The sequence below is a fragment of the Vigna unguiculata genome, chromosome 5, assembly GCF_037176805.1.
Source record: "Vigna unguiculata cultivar grain cowpea cultivar isolate G323 ecotype 2 chromosome 5, ASM3717680v1, whole genome shotgun sequence".
Lineage (NCBI taxonomy): Eukaryota > Viridiplantae > Streptophyta > Magnoliopsida > Fabales > Fabaceae > Vigna > Vigna unguiculata.
This window is the reverse complement of record NC_140796.1, coordinates 47,761,518-47,781,022: the sequence shown is the minus strand read 5'-3', so window position 1 is coordinate 47,781,022 and position 19,505 is coordinate 47,761,518. Positions and strand designations below refer to the sequence as shown.

The 19,505-nt window shown below is 31.8% G+C and overlaps 3 protein-coding genes across 3 annotated transcripts; 2 read left to right on the top strand and 1 right to left on the bottom strand.

Annotated features, from left to right (window-relative positions):
- Positions 1 to 2,403: 2,403 nt before the first annotated feature.
- On the top strand, positions 2,404 to 4,239 carry LOC114185862 (Clathrin light chain protein). Its single transcript, XM_028073804.2, has 3 exons — positions 2,404 to 2,879; positions 3,211 to 3,364; positions 3,544 to 4,239. Exons 1-3 carry the CDS (start codon positions 2,542 to 2,544, stop codon positions 4,027 to 4,029), a joined length of 978 nt encoding a protein of 325 aa, XP_027929605.1. The 5' UTR covers positions 2,404 to 2,541; the 3' UTR covers positions 4,030 to 4,239.
- Positions 4,240 to 5,436: 1,197 nt separating this feature from the next.
- On the top strand, positions 5,437 to 6,788 carry LOC114185347 (large ribosomal subunit protein P1y-like). Its single transcript, XM_028073016.2, has 4 exons — positions 5,437 to 5,576; positions 5,690 to 5,765; positions 6,264 to 6,479; positions 6,571 to 6,788. Exons 2-4 carry the CDS (start codon positions 5,697 to 5,699, stop codon positions 6,622 to 6,624), a joined length of 339 nt encoding a protein of 112 aa, XP_027928817.1. The 5' UTR covers positions 5,437 to 5,576; positions 5,690 to 5,696; the 3' UTR covers positions 6,625 to 6,788.
- A 6,394-nt stretch (positions 6,789 to 13,182) lies between these two features.
- EXPB3 (expansin B3) lies at positions 13,183 to 15,802 on the bottom strand. Its single transcript, XM_028073015.2, has 4 exons — positions 15,473 to 15,802; positions 15,028 to 15,328; positions 14,234 to 14,363; positions 13,183 to 13,735 (listed from the first exon to the last, which is right to left on the bottom strand). Exons 1-4 carry the CDS (start codon positions 15,621 to 15,623, stop codon positions 13,541 to 13,543), a joined length of 777 nt encoding a protein of 258 aa, XP_027928816.1. The 5' UTR covers positions 15,624 to 15,802; the 3' UTR covers positions 13,183 to 13,540.
- Between the last annotated feature and the right edge of the window lie 3,703 nt (positions 15,803 to 19,505).

Below are 19,505 nucleotides of genomic sequence, written 5' to 3'. Positions count from 1 at the left end.
CTCAGGGAACATCACGGGATCTCGCTTAGGCGAGACCCCTCTCGCCTGGGCGAGGTGTTCCCTCGCTCAAAAGTTCGAGCAGGTCGCCTGGGTGACCTTTCGTGCAATAGCCCTAGGCGAGCTCCCTGTTTCATCTCGCCTAGGCGAGATTGACTCGCTTGGGCGAGATTAACAGGTCTCGCCACTGTTCTTCACTGCAACAACCATGTATATCGAACCAACCAAGCATACAAAGCATTTAATCACACCAAAACGAAGGATTTATCCATGCAATCAGTAACTCACTCAAGAACAGCCAAGACAACACCAAAAGAATGAAACCCTAACTTCCCGTACCTGGAAATAGGTTCGTACAGGACGTTCGACGAGAAATCAAGAAGCACAGCAGCTCTAGAACTCACTACGGAGCTGAAAACAGAAAAATGCACGGAACAAGGCAGATTAGTACTAAACCCTAACTGCGAAAATACAAGGGAAAGCAAAAAGGAAACTCCGGTGGTTTGGAGGGGTACTTACGTGGAGTAGAAACTGATTCGGAGCTAGCTCGAGAGACTTGGGGAGGAACCCTAGCAGAGCTCTAGTGCGGAAGGAGAAGGTGACGACTGTGGAGTTTCTGCAATAGTGAGAGTGAGTGTGGAATTAGGGCAGACCTAGGGACTTTATACGTTGGGCCGGCCTTAGGCCCACTTACAAGGGTAACCCACTAAACTTTAGGGCAGAAAAAATATAAAGGGCCTTACAAATATAGTTCACTTGTGTCGTTCGCATCCTTAATTAACTACACAAATTTCATTATGCACAGGTTTAAAATATATCTAACATTAAAAACCTACGTAATATATATATATATATATATATATATATATATATATAAAATATTTGTAATAAGTAATAGAAGTTGAGTAATATATTAAAAAAATATTTCTAATTTTTTTTAAATTTTGAGTTAATAATGGTGTGATAATTTATGATACTATGATGTGAATCAGTTAAATTGTATAATTATCATTTACTTGTACAAAGATTAATTAATTAAAATATTTCAAACAACTGTTTTGATATTATATTATGAGTTAAATAAATTTTTAGTCCATCAACTTTAAGATAAAATTGAGATTAATTCATTTTTAAAATTTTAATATAATTTAGTTTTTAAGCTCTAAAAATAAATTAAAATTGTAAATATTGTTAAACTATCTTGAACATTTAAGATAAAATGTTTCAAATAATATAAATAATTCAAATGTCAAATTAAAACTCTATGACATGTAACAACATAAATTAAAATATTATGTTAAAAAAATTATATACATTCACAAATATCATAACGTATCAAAAATTTTAAAAGAAAAATTTATTTCGCGTTCAAGTATTAGTTATATATGTTTGAAACAAATCACATATATTCTTCCCCAAAGATAGTCTTTATTTTGTAAGCATACAAATTATCTTTGGTCTAACATTTATAAATTGTTATTCTTGCATGACTATATATTTTTTGAAACTGTGATTTTATGTCTCACAATTTTTCTAATATTTGTTTGTTGGCAAAAATTTAAGACAAATCAGTTACACCAATCCAAATAAAATTCAAGCAAAATTTCAACAGTAATAATACAGATTAAAATTATAGATACTAAAAAACTCATGTTGTGGAAGACTTTAAAATATGTCAACTCATATATGAAAACAATTGTTCGTTCATTTATTAAATCTTCTAATGAATAAATCTTTTATAAGAAATAGGTCGGGTTCATTTAAATATAAAATAGACATTTTAAAATAATCACTTATTAAGAAAAATACGTGATTTACTTATTAAAACAAGCAATGAAATTTGATTATTTTTAAAATACATAAATTGGACAAATACATGAAAAAATCTACTTATTTTTATCAAATAATTTTTTCTTTGAAAACAAGCACAAACAAAGTGTTCCATAATTTAGTAATAAAGAAGATATAGTCTTGAATCATGATATTAAATTAGTATCATAGATAATGTATCAACATGAAAAAAAGGAAATTTGTTATAATAAGTTTACATTATATTAAAAATACCACATGCAAAACTGTCATGTTTAGTGACAAAATGATGTGTTTTAATATACTTTAGAACATATTTTACATTGTTCATTTTATATATATAGTTTAATGTAGTTTCTGGTCGTGTGACAACATAAGGTGAGATAGAATGACATGTGAAATAAAAGAGGAAGTGCTAGATTGAATAAATAATTATGTATAACTAAAATAAAATTTAAAAAATAGTGGTAGAAGAAAAAACTTTCACCGAAAAAAAAGATCGAGTAAAAAAGTGTAAATATATAATATTTGAAAACAATGATAATAATAATAATAATAATATCATAATATAATAAAATAAAGTAATTGTGATGAGTGTGAATGGTAATAGGTATTTTTGTGCCTGTGATGAAACATAAACAGAAGTGGAATTTGAAGATCATCGAAGATTGATAGTGATTTGTGATCCGAACGCAACGTTGGAGAGGTATCAGCATCAAGCATCAAGCATCGGAGATGGCATCGTTCGACTCTTTTGAAGATCAATCACCAACAAGGGAACGCTACGAAGATGACAACAATTACTCAGGCATGGGCATGGAATACGAGTCTCAGCATTACGATTACGATGATCAACAACCTCAGCCTAATGCAGATCCAAATAACAATGATTTCAACAATAACCCACAATCTCCTCCTGGTTTTGGTTTTGGAGCTTCCACCCCCAACCCCGACTTTGTTTCCCCCTTCGAATCCGCTCCCGCCGATGACACCACCTTCACCTCCGACGGACCAATCCTCCCAGAACCATCTCAAATGCAAGAGGAAGGACATGCAAGACGTGAATGGCGACGGTGACATTTATTTTCATTTCAAACCTTTTTATTATTCTGCAACAACATCTCCATGATTTCGTTTTGCTATGCAAGAGAATTTGTGTGAATTGGATTGGGATAAACTAGTTGAACGAGTTTAGATTTGGTAACGTTTAATTTTGTTTAGATTTGGTAATGTTTTGTAGTGATGAATGTTGTCATTATGTATCTCAATTTTATAAACAGAAATCACTCTTTGTGGTGGTTATTATTCGGCTTATGAATGTGTTTTTGTATTAGTTATTCATGAATTAGAATTTGTTTTCCTGATGGTGTGTTTTGTTTTTCTTCTTGACATTTTGTAATGCAGTTTGAATGCGATCCATCTGGAGGAAAAAGAGACAAAAGAGAAGGAGATGCGAAATCAGATTATAAAGGAAGCTGAAGAGTTTAAAGAAGCTTTTTACGAGAAAAGAAAACTCAACTGTGAGTCCAACAAAAAAACCAATAGGGAAAGAGAAAAGGTAGAAATAACATTCCAATGCTATAGTTTAGTTCTTGTAATTTTGTGTGAATCATGCATTCATTGTTCATGATGATACTTCCTTTTTCTTTCTCTGTTCTTTTGGGAAACCATATGCATTCATGTAGCATTGTGATACTTGGTTGTTTGTATGCAAATGAAGAGAATGAGTGTGTGCAGATATACTTGTCCAATCAAGAAAAATTTCACAAAGAAGCTCACCAACATTACTGGAAAGCAATAGCTGAGATAATTCCTCGAGAGGTTCCTAATATTGAGAAGAGAAGGGGAAAGAAGGAACCTGAGAATAATAAGCCTTCAGTTCATGTTATTCAAGGTCCAAAGCCAGGGAAACCTACTGATCTAGCAAGAATGCGCCAAATGATTTTGAAGCTTAAACAAAACCCTCCTTCTCATATGATGCCTCCTCCACCCAAAGAAGAAAAGGATGGAAAAGAGGACAAAGATAAGAAAGATGCAAAAGATGACAAAGATAAGAAAGATGGAAAGGAGGGGAAGGAAAATAAAGGTGGGAAAAACTCAACAAGTGTTGCTGGAAATAAACCTACTTCTCCTGCAAAAGGTGTTGCTGCTAATGGTGAACCACAAGATTCTGGTATAGTTGAAGGTGAGCAAGTAGCTAGATCTGAATCAACGACTGCTTAATGACGAAGACTATTTTTTTTTATAGCAATTCTTTTTTAATATACTCTGCATTTTTCTTATCTTGCTAAATTTTGTTGCTATATTAATGGAGAATAAATGTTGGCTAGTTGAAGATACTTTAGGCTTTGCAATAAGCCAACAGAGAGCATTAATCTAAATTATTATCCTACATTTATAGGTTTTCAAAGAAAATCTTTTGGTGCCATCTCACTCTGGAACTTCTTATTACAGTACATTTTTTTCAAGAATTTTCTTTTCATTTCTTATGATTATCTTCTGAACAACAAGAGCTTAACTTTGTTTTTGTTAATTCTAAGGGTTTTGCTTCGTTCATATCAACCTTGCATTATATAATTGAACTTCCCAAGTGTAGAAGTTGCTTGACTCGTTATATATAATAGCTCCGCTATAGCTCAAACTATATAAAACATTGTTGCAAGATAGAGATTCAATAATTATTGGAAGGTGTTTATGTAGGTTCATAATTGTTTTTCACTTCCCATTATAATCTATTTTTATCAAATTACCAAATAATATCACTCAACATATATATTTAGTGGGATTAGAAATTATAATATATTTTAATCTTCTTATTTAACTCTACTTTATGAGCAATCTGGTAACATTTGGTAAGCTAATTAAGATTAGTTAGAAGGGAACACGAGATACAATAGCCTCACTTACATAATTAATAATAGTAAATGAGTTATTTCCGTAATGATAACATTATCTTTAAGTTAGTCCCATTTTGAAATTTTATGAATTCATTTATGGAATTTACTAAGTTTGTTATGTATACAACTAAGTCAGGTTTGATCATAAACTCATGATTCATAAAGCAAATATAAAATAGTGTTTACAACAAAAATCACATTTACAACAATAATAACAAGTTGTTTTACTGAGCAAGATCAACTAGTTGAAATTGAATGATGTCATTATGTTCATTGAATATCAAGTGAAGTCGTCATCATATACTTTACAATTTAAGTAGCCTAAGCTTATAATGTTTATAATTTTGAGTTTTTTCTGTTAAAAATAATGCAAAGGCTATATGTTAATTTGTCAAGTCACACCGATCATTCCGAACACATTTTAATGTACCTCCCTTTTTATTAATTCGTATAATCTCCTTAAAATGGGTTAGAACTTAGAATTAGGATCAAAGTGGACTTAAAATTATATTATTAAACAATTATTAAAAAAATGACAAATAAAAAATATTTAATTTAAAAAACAGTTATTTAAAAGATAAAATTTATAAATTAATTATTTTAATTTAAAAAATACTTATCATATATATATATAATTTATATAATAGTATAAAAGTATAAATTAATAATATGTTATTTTAAAATTTAATGATTAGGCGTTATTAGTTTAGACTCAGAGTGGCCAAGGGTTAATAAAATGGGCTCGAGACCACCAGGCCCATTAACCGGTTTATCAGTTCTTAAATCTCAAACCCTAGGGAGGCTTTCCATTCCGGTTGGTTGCGCGTCTCCGTTCGTCGTTCGCTGCGCATCTCCGATCTGTTATTGCTGAAGGTAAACCCTTTCGATGTTTCATCTTCAACGATTTGATTTCGTTTCAATGTTTCGCTTTTTCAAATGAATATCGTTATTGACTGTGTCATTCTGGTTTGTATGGTGTCCTGCAGTGTGAAAATGTCGATCGGCGAGACTGCTTGTTCATACGCATCACTCATCCTTCATGATGAAGGAATCGCCGTCACTGTATCCTTTTGTGTTTCCATAGGTTCACAGTTGATGAATTGTAAGTGGATGTTTGAAACAATGTATATTGTTTCATTTTTTTATTGTTGTATTGGATTTTTTGATAATTGAAGTACATAAAATTGGGATTAAAGCAAAGCAGAGGTTGATCTTTCGGAATAAGAAAGTTCAAATCTTTTGATTCTGTTATTGTTTTTATGTTGAGTAATGTAGGTCTGATTTGACCGGTGTTTTATAGTTTAGAATCCTTTAGAAACAATTTATACACTGATGGAAGTGGCGTTGGATTAGGCCATGTTGCAGTTATGGTGTGAACAGAAGATTTTTGACGGTAGAGAGTGGTTCCTATGACGTTATTTCATTTTAATTTAATAATTGTTGTCTGGCTAAGTGAGTCTAATCAATTACGTATGTGTTGGGACATAAATACTGGGTTTTAGCGTTTAATCACAAATGAATTTGTTTGGCTATGTTGTTTTTTCCTTAAGTAATGAATAGGCGGACAGTATCGCCACCTTGTTGAAAACTGCGAAGGTTCAAGTCGATTCTTTTTGGCCCGCATTGTTTGCTAAACTTGCCGAGAAGAAAAATCTTGGCGATTTGATAGCAAATGCCGCAGGCGGTGGGGCACCGGTTGCCGTTGCAGCTGCCCCAGTTGCTGCTGCTGGGGGAGGTGCTGCCGCAGCCGCCCCTGCTGCTGAGGAGAAAAAGAAGGTAACCCTTTTGAAATTCTTGTTCCTGCAACTTTTGTTCATCCTTTTGTCAGCTTGTGGTCAACTAATTTGTATCTGTTAAAATTTTATAGGAAGAACCTGAAGAAGAGAGTGATGATGATATGGGATTCGGCTTGTTCGATTAGCGACTTTTTCAAATGTCAATTTTGTGGTTACCTTACGGATATTTTAGGTTTTGTTTTTTGTGCTGGTTATTTATCTTTGTACGACTTGATTTTGTAGTACTATGAACTTTCGAATGTGGGTTTATGTTCATTAGAGAAATCTGATGGTAGAAGTGTTTACGTTACATTTTTTTCTTGCCTATTATTTTTGCCTCCATTGTTTTCTTGTTTTACCTCTCATTGTCCCTTAATTTTTTTTTGTGCCTGACCCCAAAATTTCCACATTGGATTTGTTTGTACGTTGTTTTGGTTCACGTTAGAGGTATTAAAACTTAGTTCTGATTTTTCAAACAACACCTGTGAATCGTTGAGATGACTTCATTTACAAATTTAATATGCTTGGTAAATCTAAATTTGGTCCATACTTTTGATCTAGTTTTACACTATTGAGGGAGTTATATACCTATTGAGGGGGTCTTAGTATTGAATCTTTTCAATACTTTTGATCTAGTTATACACTATTGAGGGAGTTATATTCCTATTGAGGGGGGTATAAGTATTGAATCTTTTCAAGATATCATGGACTTGTATAACCAATCTACTTCCCTACCACTATGGTTCTGAGGGAGAATTGGCAACCTATGCACAATTTAGATTCAGATTGTATTGTGGGTTCCATACACAGATCAGGTTCTCTGTTCCACTACCTCCTTTAGAAATCTGGTGATAGTTCACAGGTTACCTACCATGTAGAATTGCTAGTTATCTTAATTGTCCAAACAGCTTGGGATCCAAGTTGCTGCAGAATACTGAACATTTATCTTGTGGTTATTTCGGAGTTTTCAACAGTAATTAAATCCTGAAAATAAGCAAAAGGAAAAATTATATTCATGGTTTTGAAATATGAAAAGCTTGAGCCTTTTCCAAGAACAATCCTTATTTCCTATGGCTGAAGTGTGGCCCGTTTGGCCAATGTTTCTTTATTACAAACCATGTAATTGGATTTAAATGATGATTTAGTTTTAAAGGATGGCAAAATTTAGTATTTTAGATTGTGATCAAAATTGACAGAAACGTCTCTGTTGGTGTTGGTCTATCAGTTAGTTTAAATTTTTGACACCCTAGCTCGTTTGGCCTAGCAACTAGTTTATATTTTCGACACCCTAACATTGGCTGGGAATTGACTTAGCAGCCAGTTCATATTTTTGACATCCTAGCTCAAAGAACCAGATTCTAGCAGGTTTTAAAGAATGAGCGTTACATTCGGACAAGTCCCGAGTAGAGTTTCATTTAAACATAGAATTATTTTCAAGTACTTAACAAGTTTATCATACCTACTTTGAGTAACTGAATCGTAGCAATATTGGTAGAATTGACAGGAAAAGAAAACGAACCCGTACATAAGGATATAGGATAACCCATAAAGGCAAAAATTGTTATACAAGTAGTCAAGATCATAATGTTCATAAGAAAAGGGCTGCATCAGAAGTGAGGTAAATTTCTAATCTTCCACCAGTGCTCCATCAACCACTGATTTGATGGGATCGGTAGCAGAATGTCGGTATGCACTCATTTAGTATTCAAGTAGAGGCGCAGATTTGTGATTAATTGTGTTTGTCTCTAGCGATATAGAGCGTGAGTTAGCGGGATCATGTCGTCCTTGCGTGAGTTGAACAGATTTGAGAGTGATAATAGTTGTTTCACAATAATGTGAATGGTGGGAAACTTTGTTTTGTAGATTTTTTGTGTGTTGATGTAGATAGTGTGGTATTCGGCTTCAAAACGTTTGAGGTGAGTTTAATAGGAAGCCACGTGATGTGATTATTGTAACACAGTAGCAATGAGAAGGTGGTCATGGAACACATTTCATGGTCAGCTATGTAATAGTGGAATCAATTAGGGTATAGTGGAACCGATTCCATGAGGGATAAAACACAAGAGAATCAGTTTTGGAGCTTGTGGAATTGATTCCATCAACGTGCATGTGTGTGAGTTCTAAACATATAAGTATGGATAAACAAGAACAAATATCAAATAATCAACAATTTTAAAGACAAAAAAAAAGGAGTTAATACAACTCTACTGTTTGGTGAGCATTGTCTTGATGATATTTGAATCACCAACAATCTTTGTAATATTTGCCAAATCAATATTGTTCTCGTTGTAATGGTGAACTCCAACCTTCACCAACATAGCATAGTACTCAATTGAAGACTTCCTCAATGGTGCACAATTGTTGGTAATGATATTGTCATGGGTCTTCTCAGTCTTTTTGGCGGCAAGCATCGTGGCTCTGGAATTCTCCGAAGACGTGATAATGGTCTGAATTTGGCCCCAATAGAGATTATGAATATGATGAATGGAACTTTTTGTTTTTTTACACTATGTAAATCTGGAATTCTTTGTTTTTTTTTTCATTTTTGTATACAAAAAATGAGATGTATTTTTTACAAATAACTATTTTTTTTTTTGAAATTATTGAATTATAGTTTTAGAAAAAATAACTCATCAAAAAATAATTTTATATTATTTTAAAATTCAGAGCAATTTGGTAATATTTATTTACTATTTATTAATTTTTTTTATCTATCTCATCACTTAAATTACTCAGAAAATTTTCACACTTCACTTTCAAATTCATTGACTTTGCCTCCAAATCCTTTAAAAGAAACACAAAAACATTATCATCAAATACATCCATTCACTTTCCTTCAAATCCATCTTCAGAAAAGAATACACATTTACACTTATTCTATTGTTGTTTCAAACCCAAGCCCGAAGGATGAGGAAATTTTGATCTTCAAGTTTTCTTCCATCTATTTCCAAGTCTTCATCTTCATATCTTAGGAAGAGTGAATATCTTTAAGTTCTTTCTTTTTCAACTTAAAGGTTCTTGTTGTCCCTTTCTTTAAGTTGTTGCTGAAGACAAGCCATTCCAGCTAATTTGGATCGTACGGAATTGATCTCTTATTGAGTTGTAATGAGTTGCTTTGGATTGCAAGCGATCGATCTCTTGTTCTTCTACCAAAATCAGATCTTTAGAGGTTCTCATGGAAGGAAATTAAGTCGTGAGTCCTTAATATTTCAACATCAATATAAAAAATGGGCACAACCATGAGCTGAGTGGAAAAAGTCATAATCCCAAAAGCTTGTTTTCCCGACCATTAGATATAGAAGGAGTAGTTGCAACGTTTTTTTTTTTTGAAAACTTTCTCTTCTTTAAGCGGTTGTTAGAAGGCATGGTCTCCTTATCATAGTGTACAATCATGTTTTAAGGTTTTACTCTAGAGTAGTACTTGCGACCTTAACTTCTTTAGTAGCTTTCATTTGCTTAAAATGACTCGCCATTGCCTTAGATACAATCATTTGATTATCTGTAAGAAGATTTGAGATTAGAAGTTGGTATGAAATAATTCAACATTAAAGATGAGTGAGAAACTTTAGGATGGTGAGAATTTCGTTTTCAAAAAGCCTAGAGGAAGTCAAACTCCAAGCCTAGTGAACATGGTCTCATAAAAAGAGTAGAACTTCTCTACGAAATTTACAAAGTCATCCCTACAAACGGGTTCATCTAACTCACATGCGCAAATTAAAACATCTTTTTCGTCATTCTTACTAATGGCTTAATTGAGAGCATAAAACTCTTGTTTTTTAATTCGATGTGTTTCGAAGTTTATCTTCTAAGTTCCTATTTAGTCGAAGAGTAAAAAACATTATATGAAGTTATATTCGATAAATAACCCATAAACCCACAAATCTAGAAACTTGAACCCAACATCACAAAATGAAAATTGAAAAACTCAAACTCTAAATGTAAACCCTAGACACAAACCCAAAAATATAAACTCAACATCTAGAAAACGAAAACCCAAAAACTCAGACCCTAACCACAAACCCATAAACTTAAACCCAATACTAAAAAAATACACACATAGAAAACCCCCAAAAGAGTGAAACGTAGAAAGTCTTAAAATAGCAGAAATAGCATAATGAGGAAGTAAAGTTATACAATGTGAAGAGAGTAATGAAGCTATGTAAAGATAGAGCAACTAATGTTGAATAAAGGAGGATCAAGAGAGGAATGAGAATAAAGGAAAAAGTGAATGTACCTAGGCAGTTGAAGATGGCGATATGTGAAAACTACAAGGTCAAAAAAAATTGAAGAGGTTTGAAGATATTTGAAAAATCATGTGATGCATATGAAAACATAAAGGTATGAAGAATCACGTGTCGGTAACAAACGCAAGTGTGCAAATGATATATGTTGGATTCAAAGAAAGTAGCCTACTAAAAATGATAAACATGGAAATTAGATTAATAAAGTGTTGAAGTGATACTTAAGGGGTTGATAAAGAAGTTTCTGACGAATTATTCAACATTTACGTCTCAGAACTGCTCAAGGTTGGAGGACTGTATACTGTCCTTGTTTTTTTAGGACCAACTTAAGGCTTTGAAAAGATGATTTTGTTAAAGTCAATCCAAGCATACATGTTGAAGTTATTAGACTAAGGCTATGAAATTGGACCAAGTCCTCATAAAATTGTATAGCCTAACTACCCAAGGCCAATCATAAACTTTGGGTCGACCTGACCACAAAGGTTATGGAATAAATTTGGATTCAGGAGTTGGGCATAAGCTTTTAAGAAGTGATTTTGATTCATTCCTCATAATCTAGACGATATTTTAGAAAAAGATAAAGGAAATTATATTTTTTGGTCCATTGTTTTGTCCAAAAATGTTAAGTTAGTCTTATAATGTTTTTAAATCTCAATTTGCATCAATTTTTTAATCGAGACCAAATTAAAACTATAAAAACTGGAGGACCAACTTGATATTTTTTAACAAAAATAGGAACCAAAGATTAATTCCAAAACTTTTATATAAATTATTAAAAACATTGTATTTTAATTTTTTTATGATAATAAAAAATAAAAAAATTATAATTATTGTTATTATTATAGTTATAAAATTAAATATAATAACTTTTATTTTACTATAATTAATTTTCATTTATAATGATTAATTTTAAAAAATAGTTAAATAATTAAATTAAACAAATAATCACTTAGAAGATAATATTAATAAAATAATTATTTTATTTAAAAAATTTTAAAAGGTAGAATTGAAAAATAAATGTGATAAAAAGAACTGTATCCTCATAAATAGATATAAAATGTATAAAATTTATTAGAATATCAAATATATTAAATATATTAAAAATATTAAATATTGAAAAAATATATTTAAAATTATATAAGTATAAAGAAAAAATGGGGTCCAATAGCCTGCTTAGTCCATACCAAGGTCCGCCGCGTATGGATATAAGATTTGAAGTCTTTAAGAATACAGATAGTAAGTTAGACCAGGTAGACACTTAAATTTTCTGACTTAAAGAACTATTAACTTTAAATCAGACTATTCTTTCTCTAATTTATAACCTCAATTCTATACATATAACAATTTTAATAAATAAAAAGTAGAGATGTCAAAATGGGTCAGGCTTGCCGGACCGGCCTGCCAGCCCGCCAAAGAAAGGGCGGGCTAGGTTGAAATTTTCAGCCCGCCAGTTCGCCAACCCGTTTTTTTTTTATGTTTAAAATTAAAAGTAATTAAAAAGTTAAGAAATAATATTTTTTATATTATATAAATATAAATATATATATATATATATATAATAGATTTATAAATAAAAATTTATAAAAACAGGACAGGTTACAATATCCAGCCCATTTTTGGGTGACGAGCCAGCCTGACCCGGCCCGTTTTTGACGGGCCACAGGTGGGCCGGACCAAAACGGGTCGGGCTGGCCCGTTTTGCCACCCATAGTAAAAAGTTCTAAATTTCTAATTTGATTTTTGGTTAAATATTAGATTATCCTTAAAATGAGACGTGTTATCAACATAATAATAATTTAAATAGATGTCAAGTTATAAATCTTTAGATAGATTTCAATATATTATTTTGTTTTTTTATTATTTTTTAAAAATTTTTGATTACATATTTCTATAAATATTTATAAAAAAAGAATTATATTGAATTTTGTAATTATTTTTTATAGTTTATTTAAATATACATGTTATACATAAAATTAGAAATATTATATTTATATATTACATAATTAATAAATCTAATAGTTAAAATATAACATATAAACTCTATGAAAATATAAGATTTAGGCTGTAGTACATACATACACACTTAATTTCTTTTTCTTAGGTTTTTCAAGTTTCTATAGTGAACATTCTAATCACTATTCAAGATACTTCAATCTAGACGATTAAAAACAGTATAGAAGTAAAAGTCAAAAAAAAAAAAAAAACTATAATAAAGACCACAATGTGTGGTTCATCATTATTAAGATGGAAGTAAAATATAATAGGAAACGATTTTTTTCTATTAAATTTTGATAACTTTCTCTTATGATTTTAAGTGTTATTTTTTAAGTGATTTTTGATCTTTATATTTTTTCATTTTCAATATTTCAAAATCACTTAAAAGATAATTAACACCTCATGTTGAAAAAGAAAGTTATCAAAATTTAATAGTCAAAATATCATCATCCAATAATCTATGATCTCTTGTTCTAAAACTCATACATTTATCATTTAAAGTACATTGGAATAATACACACATTTTACTAAATATATACTACACTACACTACACGCTCTCCCTCCACTTCGGAGAGGGCAACCCATGATGACTTAGAATACAAAGTACAAACTTACGGTTGCAACAGTTGAACACCACAGAAATCAGAAACTTACAGCTATACAAATGAAAAAAAAGAGTAAAACTAAGAAACGAAAACACCATCGGATAACCTTGTGCACTCAACTTCTACTTTTGTTTCTTATTTAAAAACACAACAGACACTAAGGTCAAGAAAATGGTTCCTTAATTGCTGTCTGTTCCCTGTGGCTTGAAAAAATGGTTGTTCAAGAAAGGAAATTCAAGCGTGATGTATAAGTTGCTTTGGGAGTCCAATTGCTTGGAATAACATCTTTGGCAGTGAGGGTTTTCCCTGTGGATGTGCTTACCTTAACAGAGAAAGGTCCTCTCAAAGGCCCTCTCACAATGCACCAATTTGCACCCCACACATGACTCATCTCCACCCACTCACTTGACCCTCCCTGCCATCACCAATAACACACATTTAACACACAGATCAAGACAAAAAACATTTCCCAAACTCATTCTTTTTTCCTAACTTAAGGGTTCATCTCACACATGCACCTGTGACCTACCCAGCAGATATTGTTTTTTGTGGGGGGTGAAATGCAAAAAGGAATTTTTTTTAGAGGTCCCCTGTCACATGCTTCTGGTTCAAAAGATAACACTCTGGATATGTAGTACTATTTTTAATTGGGTAGAAATGGATTACAGCAATCTTCACCAGATCATACAATGATTCCAGTGTAAAGTACAAAAGGTGGAACTGCATAGCATCGCCACGTGATCCCACAACACTTGGAAGTGGAATTCTCCATCTAATCATGTCCTTGTCCATGCTTTTTCTTATTATTTTTCTTCTCTAACTTTTAAAATTTTTAAGTTCATGCGTAATTTAACAGCTCATGAGTTAGATATTATATAATTATTGATGGGAAAGAAAGATGATAGAAATGTACCTCTTGTATATACATGGAGCCTATGTCACCATCTCCATCTTCAAACTCCACAAGAAGTGATAGCCAGTAAGGTGTTGAACCTTCGTTCACATGGAAGGCAATGTTTTTCCCAGCATACTTGCATGGTGTTCTGTAAAAAATATAATAACATTATCACTATAAATTTTCCCTTTTAATCCACACGACAAAAGGCTAGTCTCAACATCTTTTTGAATCCACATATAGAACATGAAAGTAAGTAGCAAGAGAAGAATAGTCAATGCTCACCAGCAAATACCAAAAATTCTCAATTCAAAAATGTCAACTATATTGATTTTCTTTAACATGTCACTATTTTATTTCTCTATAAATGAACCACTTTTGAAGGAGTCACATGAATTTATCATAAAGTCATATTATTTTATTATATACATAATATTGTTACAACAATTTGTGTACCATTCTTTAGCACAATTCGATTATAAACTAAAATCACAATTTACTGAACCCGACGTCGCTTTCAAAAACTAAAAAACACATGGAAGAACAGAACCAGAAGACAAAATGAGGCAGCTTTCTCAACATTATAACGGTTTTATCTTTTTTGTACTGTGTTCAACACTTCCACTGCACAGATCGACTAAAATTGACGACATTCTCGATGAAATTCTACTTCACATTTCACTTCAGTTTTTCACCCAAGAATGTTCAATCAACGGCTCTATCTATCATAGTATTCTAGTCCAACAAGATTAAGAAAAGAAAAAAAAACATAAAATGGTGTGTGTAAATGTGAATGTACATGTGATCCATACCTTCGGTAAACGACTGGGATTTCCCCTCGGTTTCGGAGCTGACCGTTTTCACCGGCGAACGCCATGCGGCCGAAGGCGGAGCCACTGAGGTCGAAGTGCGTCCGGTCAGACGGGCAGCCCGGGCACTCATCGGTTACTATAACCGTCACTGCCCGCTTGGAACATATGCTATGGTCCAAACACTTCACCTTATAACAAGCCCCGCAACCTTCTCCTTTCTTGAACAGCATTGACCCCACTGCACCCACCCTTGCCTTCAACGGCTTCACGTCCACCAATGTACCATACCCACATGCCCCTCCTGATCCAATTCATTCATCAAATTCAGTTACAATCATCTTAAAACGTGTTAGAAAGCGAGTTAACGATGTTAATTATCAAACTTATAAGCTTGATTTGCATTTTGCATTGTTGAGTCAACCCGCGGGTCAGTTTTAGTCCTTACCGGTGCTACCGTCTCCTTCGGGTTCGCCGTACCACGTGGCGGTTCCCGGGTACCAATGTTGGTCCAAGACACTGTGAGTAGGAGTCTGTCCTAGCGCAATGTTAAAGCACAAGCTTAGAATAAACACGGCGGAGACACGGTGGCGCTGCATTTTGTTTTGAGAGAATGAAGGTGAAAAAATGGGGTAACGCGCCGCTGCGAATGTCGGCTCCGGCGAGCTCGGAGCCCGAGAAAGCAGTTAATGGAAACGTGGGATTGCTGTGTTGCCGACAGTTATTGATTGATGGCGGCGGAGTTTTTTTTTTGGTGTGTTTTGGTTGTATGAGACCGTTATGGCTTTTGGGGTTTTATAGTTGGACACAGTGGGGTCTACTCAACGGAATAATTGCCTGACCTTATTATCCATTTGTTTGGTATTTATTTACTAGAGGTGCCACTGTGTTGGGTCCCACCGGCGGTTGAGGCGTTAACTCCGCATGTGCGTGCCCTATAGTCGAAGCAAGTGGGTATATTGGTCCATGACTTATTTATTTTTTCTACCGTTAACTCTGTTTTATTGTTTAACGATCAGATCAACTGAAAACGAGATAGTAGCGTTTTCAGAAAACGACGTTATTTTAAGGACCAACTGCCGTTTACACACGAGAACGACTCGCACTAGAATGTTTTACTCACGTTGGTGCAAAATCGCATATTAATTGGATGTATTTTTATTTAATTACATATTAATATTAGATAACTAAATTGGAATTGTTGAATAAATTCAAATATAAAAGACAATGATAGCACATGTAGAACTAAATTAAAGAGTCAATAAAACAATTAAGGTGTGGGATTTTTTTTTTCTTTTCCTTTTGAAAAAAAATGGTCCCGTGTTTTGAAAAAAAAATCCTAGATATTTATGGTATGACAGAAGTTAGATATAATTGGTTGGAATTTTCAGATAACGTGACTGTGGAGTCTATTATGCAGTGGATCATGTTCCCCAGTGGAGAAAATTGCAAGCAGAATAGAGAATGATCATTGGTCTATTGAGGCCCTATATATTGTATTATTGTGATTATTGTCCTAGTTTTTGTTGCTATACATATGGGTGTGAGCCAGATATTATATGAAAAAAATGTAAAATAAAATTACATATACATATTTTTCTTCTGTCAAGCCTAGGCTTATTAGAACTAGGGTATGATTAAGAAACATGATCCATGAAAACGATTATATATGTTTAACATGTTTGGGAACACCGATGTCTAATTAGGTTTTTTGAGAGTAAATTGAATTTCATCAAATTGAATTTGACTGATTCGTAAAGGTAAAGCAATGATAGGGAGTTTAGTTAGTTAATTATAGCACTAATATCATAATTATTGTGTTTTTGTTTCCTGTATAGTGATGGTTATAGTTAAACTTACTATTAGACCTCATTAATTATTGATGAAAGACACTTAGCAGAAAAATCCATGGATGGTTTATTAGCTTCATGAATTATAGTTGGTCCAAGGTCAGCAAAATTGGAAGGTGGTGCCGACTCGCAAGGCAGCAGCATAATGACATAGGAAAGAAAACGAATAAAAAACTACCTATTTTAAATAATTAAAAGTAAAACAAAATGAAAAATATAGAACTTTTTTTTCGATTAAAATAATCCAAATCTGATATTGATTTATTATAACCTATAACTATATAGAAAAGGAACATGTTAACTTTTTATATATTCATTGTTCTAATTTATATCTGTAATTTTCTCTATAAATCTCTATCTTATCTTTATAAGTGTATTATTTAAATATAATTAGTAATTAGTATAAATGAATATTGAGTATAAAGTAATTTGATTATTGGTATAAATGGTTAAATGTTTAGAATCCTTAATTATCGGAAGCACAAAGTTTGAGTGGGATTAGGATTACCAAATCCCACATAGGAATATAAAGCTTTTAGAACCAAATATCTAAACTCCAAAGCATCAAATCAACCGAAGATATCGATTCCAATGCTTTTAAAAAGAGGATTCACGTGAAGGGAAATTTAATCCGTGTAAAGCTTTCTTTGGCCGTTGTAAAGACTAAACAGTTTAACATACTATTAATTAACTATAAAGATTTTTTTTTCCAAAATAAAAAAAGTTGACCAATATAAAGCAAATAATGTAAATGTTGCAAAATGGAAAAGGACAAGATTATGAAACAAGAAGATTATTTGTAAGGTTTTGCTTACTTTGAATAATGAAAATGTATATTTATATTACTATATGATATAAATAAGAGTGATTCGGCTAAAGTAAGGAAAATTATAATTCTTCTTCTTCTTCGTTTTAGATAAACTCACTTCACTAGTAAATTCTATTAATTTCTATTAATTCTCAGTATAAATAAATAAATAATAATAATAATAATAGGAGTGCCCATGAATCACATTCTCTCTCAAACTTTTCTTTTATCAACGAGATGATTATCTTAATACAAGTATAAAAAGGTTGTTGAGGCCACGTTTAATAAATTAAGTATGATTAAGCGGTAGTTAAAGATTTCCATATATGAACACTCGGATACAAGCACATGGCTCACTTCACTTGTACATTATAATGACTTAAATAAGTATTGAAGGAAATACTTTGGATAAACTTTTTTAACAAATATGTATAAGTATATAAGGAAAAACAAAACAAATATGGATAAATTAAAGTGAGGTGTGTGATATAAGTTAGGAAAAAGTCAACGAAAATATTTGTGTGGAAAGGGTTTGAGAAAAAGCAAACGGGAAATGAAAGAAGAAGATATGTTTGGAATTTAAGTGTGAGTCTAAGTTCTACATTGACTGAAAACCAGAAAGTAGAGTACTATATAAATATAAAAATCCATAAACCCAATGTCTTAAGGCTTTAAGTTAAAAATGATATTAATATCTTATGTAGTTAGACTCGGTTCTTATTAATGTTTGTTTTTTCCGATGAAACTTCTTTATAAATCTAACGAGATGGTGCATGTTATTGTTGAATCTTTATCGATCTGAATGCATAAAATCATCCAAATTCTGATAGGGTGGGACAGTGTAGAAGATGTTCCAACAGACCTTACGACTTCTGCAAACTTCACACCACATGGTAACATGCTGTCTGCTAACTCTGCCAATCGAGTTGGTCGTCACCAACGTGCCACCTACAAATTCTTCAATCCTATATATATAATTTATTATCGTATTTTCTAAAAACATATACTAATTCAACTAAAAACGGATAAAATTAGTTTATAAAATAAATTTTATATCTATTTATATATTATAAAATCATTTTATATTTAGTTGACATGAAATTTTTAATAAATATAAAAAAATATCTTTATTATGATTTTATCTTTAAACCCTATTTCATACGATTAAAGTAAAAGTATTATTTAGTTTTTTTTTTTTTTTAACTTCGGTTTTAAATAGTGTGAAACTTTTATGTATTGTAATGACAAATTTTGTTTTCAACGACGTCCTCTTATTAGTTTCATGACATGTTTAAAGAGGCTTAAACTATATGGCGCTGGCTTATTCTTTTATACATTTATAAAACTTACGATATGATAGCAACATACCAACACTCATTGATCATCTAGTTGGATTTATTTATAGGTGGAAGTATCTCTTAGGCTATATCATGCTATCTAATCGAATGCGTTTTTTTTTCTCTTTACACCTTCAAAAATTTCTGCTATATTAAAAAAAAATGAATTATTTATTGCCATTTGTTAGAATTAATATGTTTTATTGCAACCGACCAATTATTCGCAGAATTGTATTATTTTGAATTAATCATTTGCTCCTTTTTTTTCCTATTTAGGATGAATGGAAGAGTTTCTAGAACTTTGAATATATATATATATATATATATATATATATATATATATATATATATATATATATATATATATATATATATATGATCAAAACAAATTGACTATTTTTATAAGTTAAAATTTTAACTTATTTATAGTCAAATTAATTAATAGAAAAAATAAATATAATTTTAAAAGTTTATATACAAGAGTTT

What these genes read in the sequence shown, in the direction of transcription:
- LOC114185862 (XM_028073804.2), top strand. Translation starts at nt 2,542, where the DNA reads ATGGCATCGTTCGACTCTTTTGAAGATCAATCACCAACAAGGGAACGC. An exon ending in GCAAGACGTGAATGGCGACG is followed by an intron (nt 2,880 to 3,210) that starts GTGACATTTATT and finishes TTTGTAATGCAG; the next exon opens with TTTGAATGCGATCCATCTGG. An exon ending in CCAATAGGGAAAGAGAAAAG is followed by an intron (nt 3,365 to 3,543) that starts GTAGAAATAACA and finishes GAGTGTGTGCAG; the next exon opens with ATATACTTGTCCAATCAAGA.
- LOC114185347 (XM_028073016.2), top strand. Translation starts at nt 5,697, where the DNA reads ATGTCGATCGGCGAGACTGCTTGTTCATACGCATCACTCATCCTTCAT. An exon ending in ATGAAGGAATCGCCGTCACT is followed by an intron (nt 5,766 to 6,263) that starts GTATCCTTTTGT and finishes AGTAATGAATAG; the next exon opens with GCGGACAGTATCGCCACCTT. An exon ending in CTGCTGAGGAGAAAAAGAAG is followed by an intron (nt 6,480 to 6,570) that starts GTAACCCTTTTG and finishes AAAATTTTATAG; the next exon opens with GAAGAACCTGAAGAAGAGAG.
- EXPB3 (XM_028073015.2), bottom strand. Translation starts at nt 15,623, where the DNA reads ATGCAGCGCCACCGTGTCTCCGCCGTGTTTATTCTAAGCTTGTGCTTT. An exon ending in CGAAGGAGACGGTAGCACCG is followed by an intron (nt 15,329 to 15,472) that starts GTAAGGACTAAA and finishes GAATTGGATCAG; the next exon opens with GAGGGGCATGTGGGTATGGT. An exon ending in GCTCCATGTATATACAAGAG is followed by an intron (nt 13,736 to 14,233) that starts GTACATTTCTAT and finishes TGGTGATGGCAG; the next exon opens with GGAGGGTCAAGTGAGTGGGT.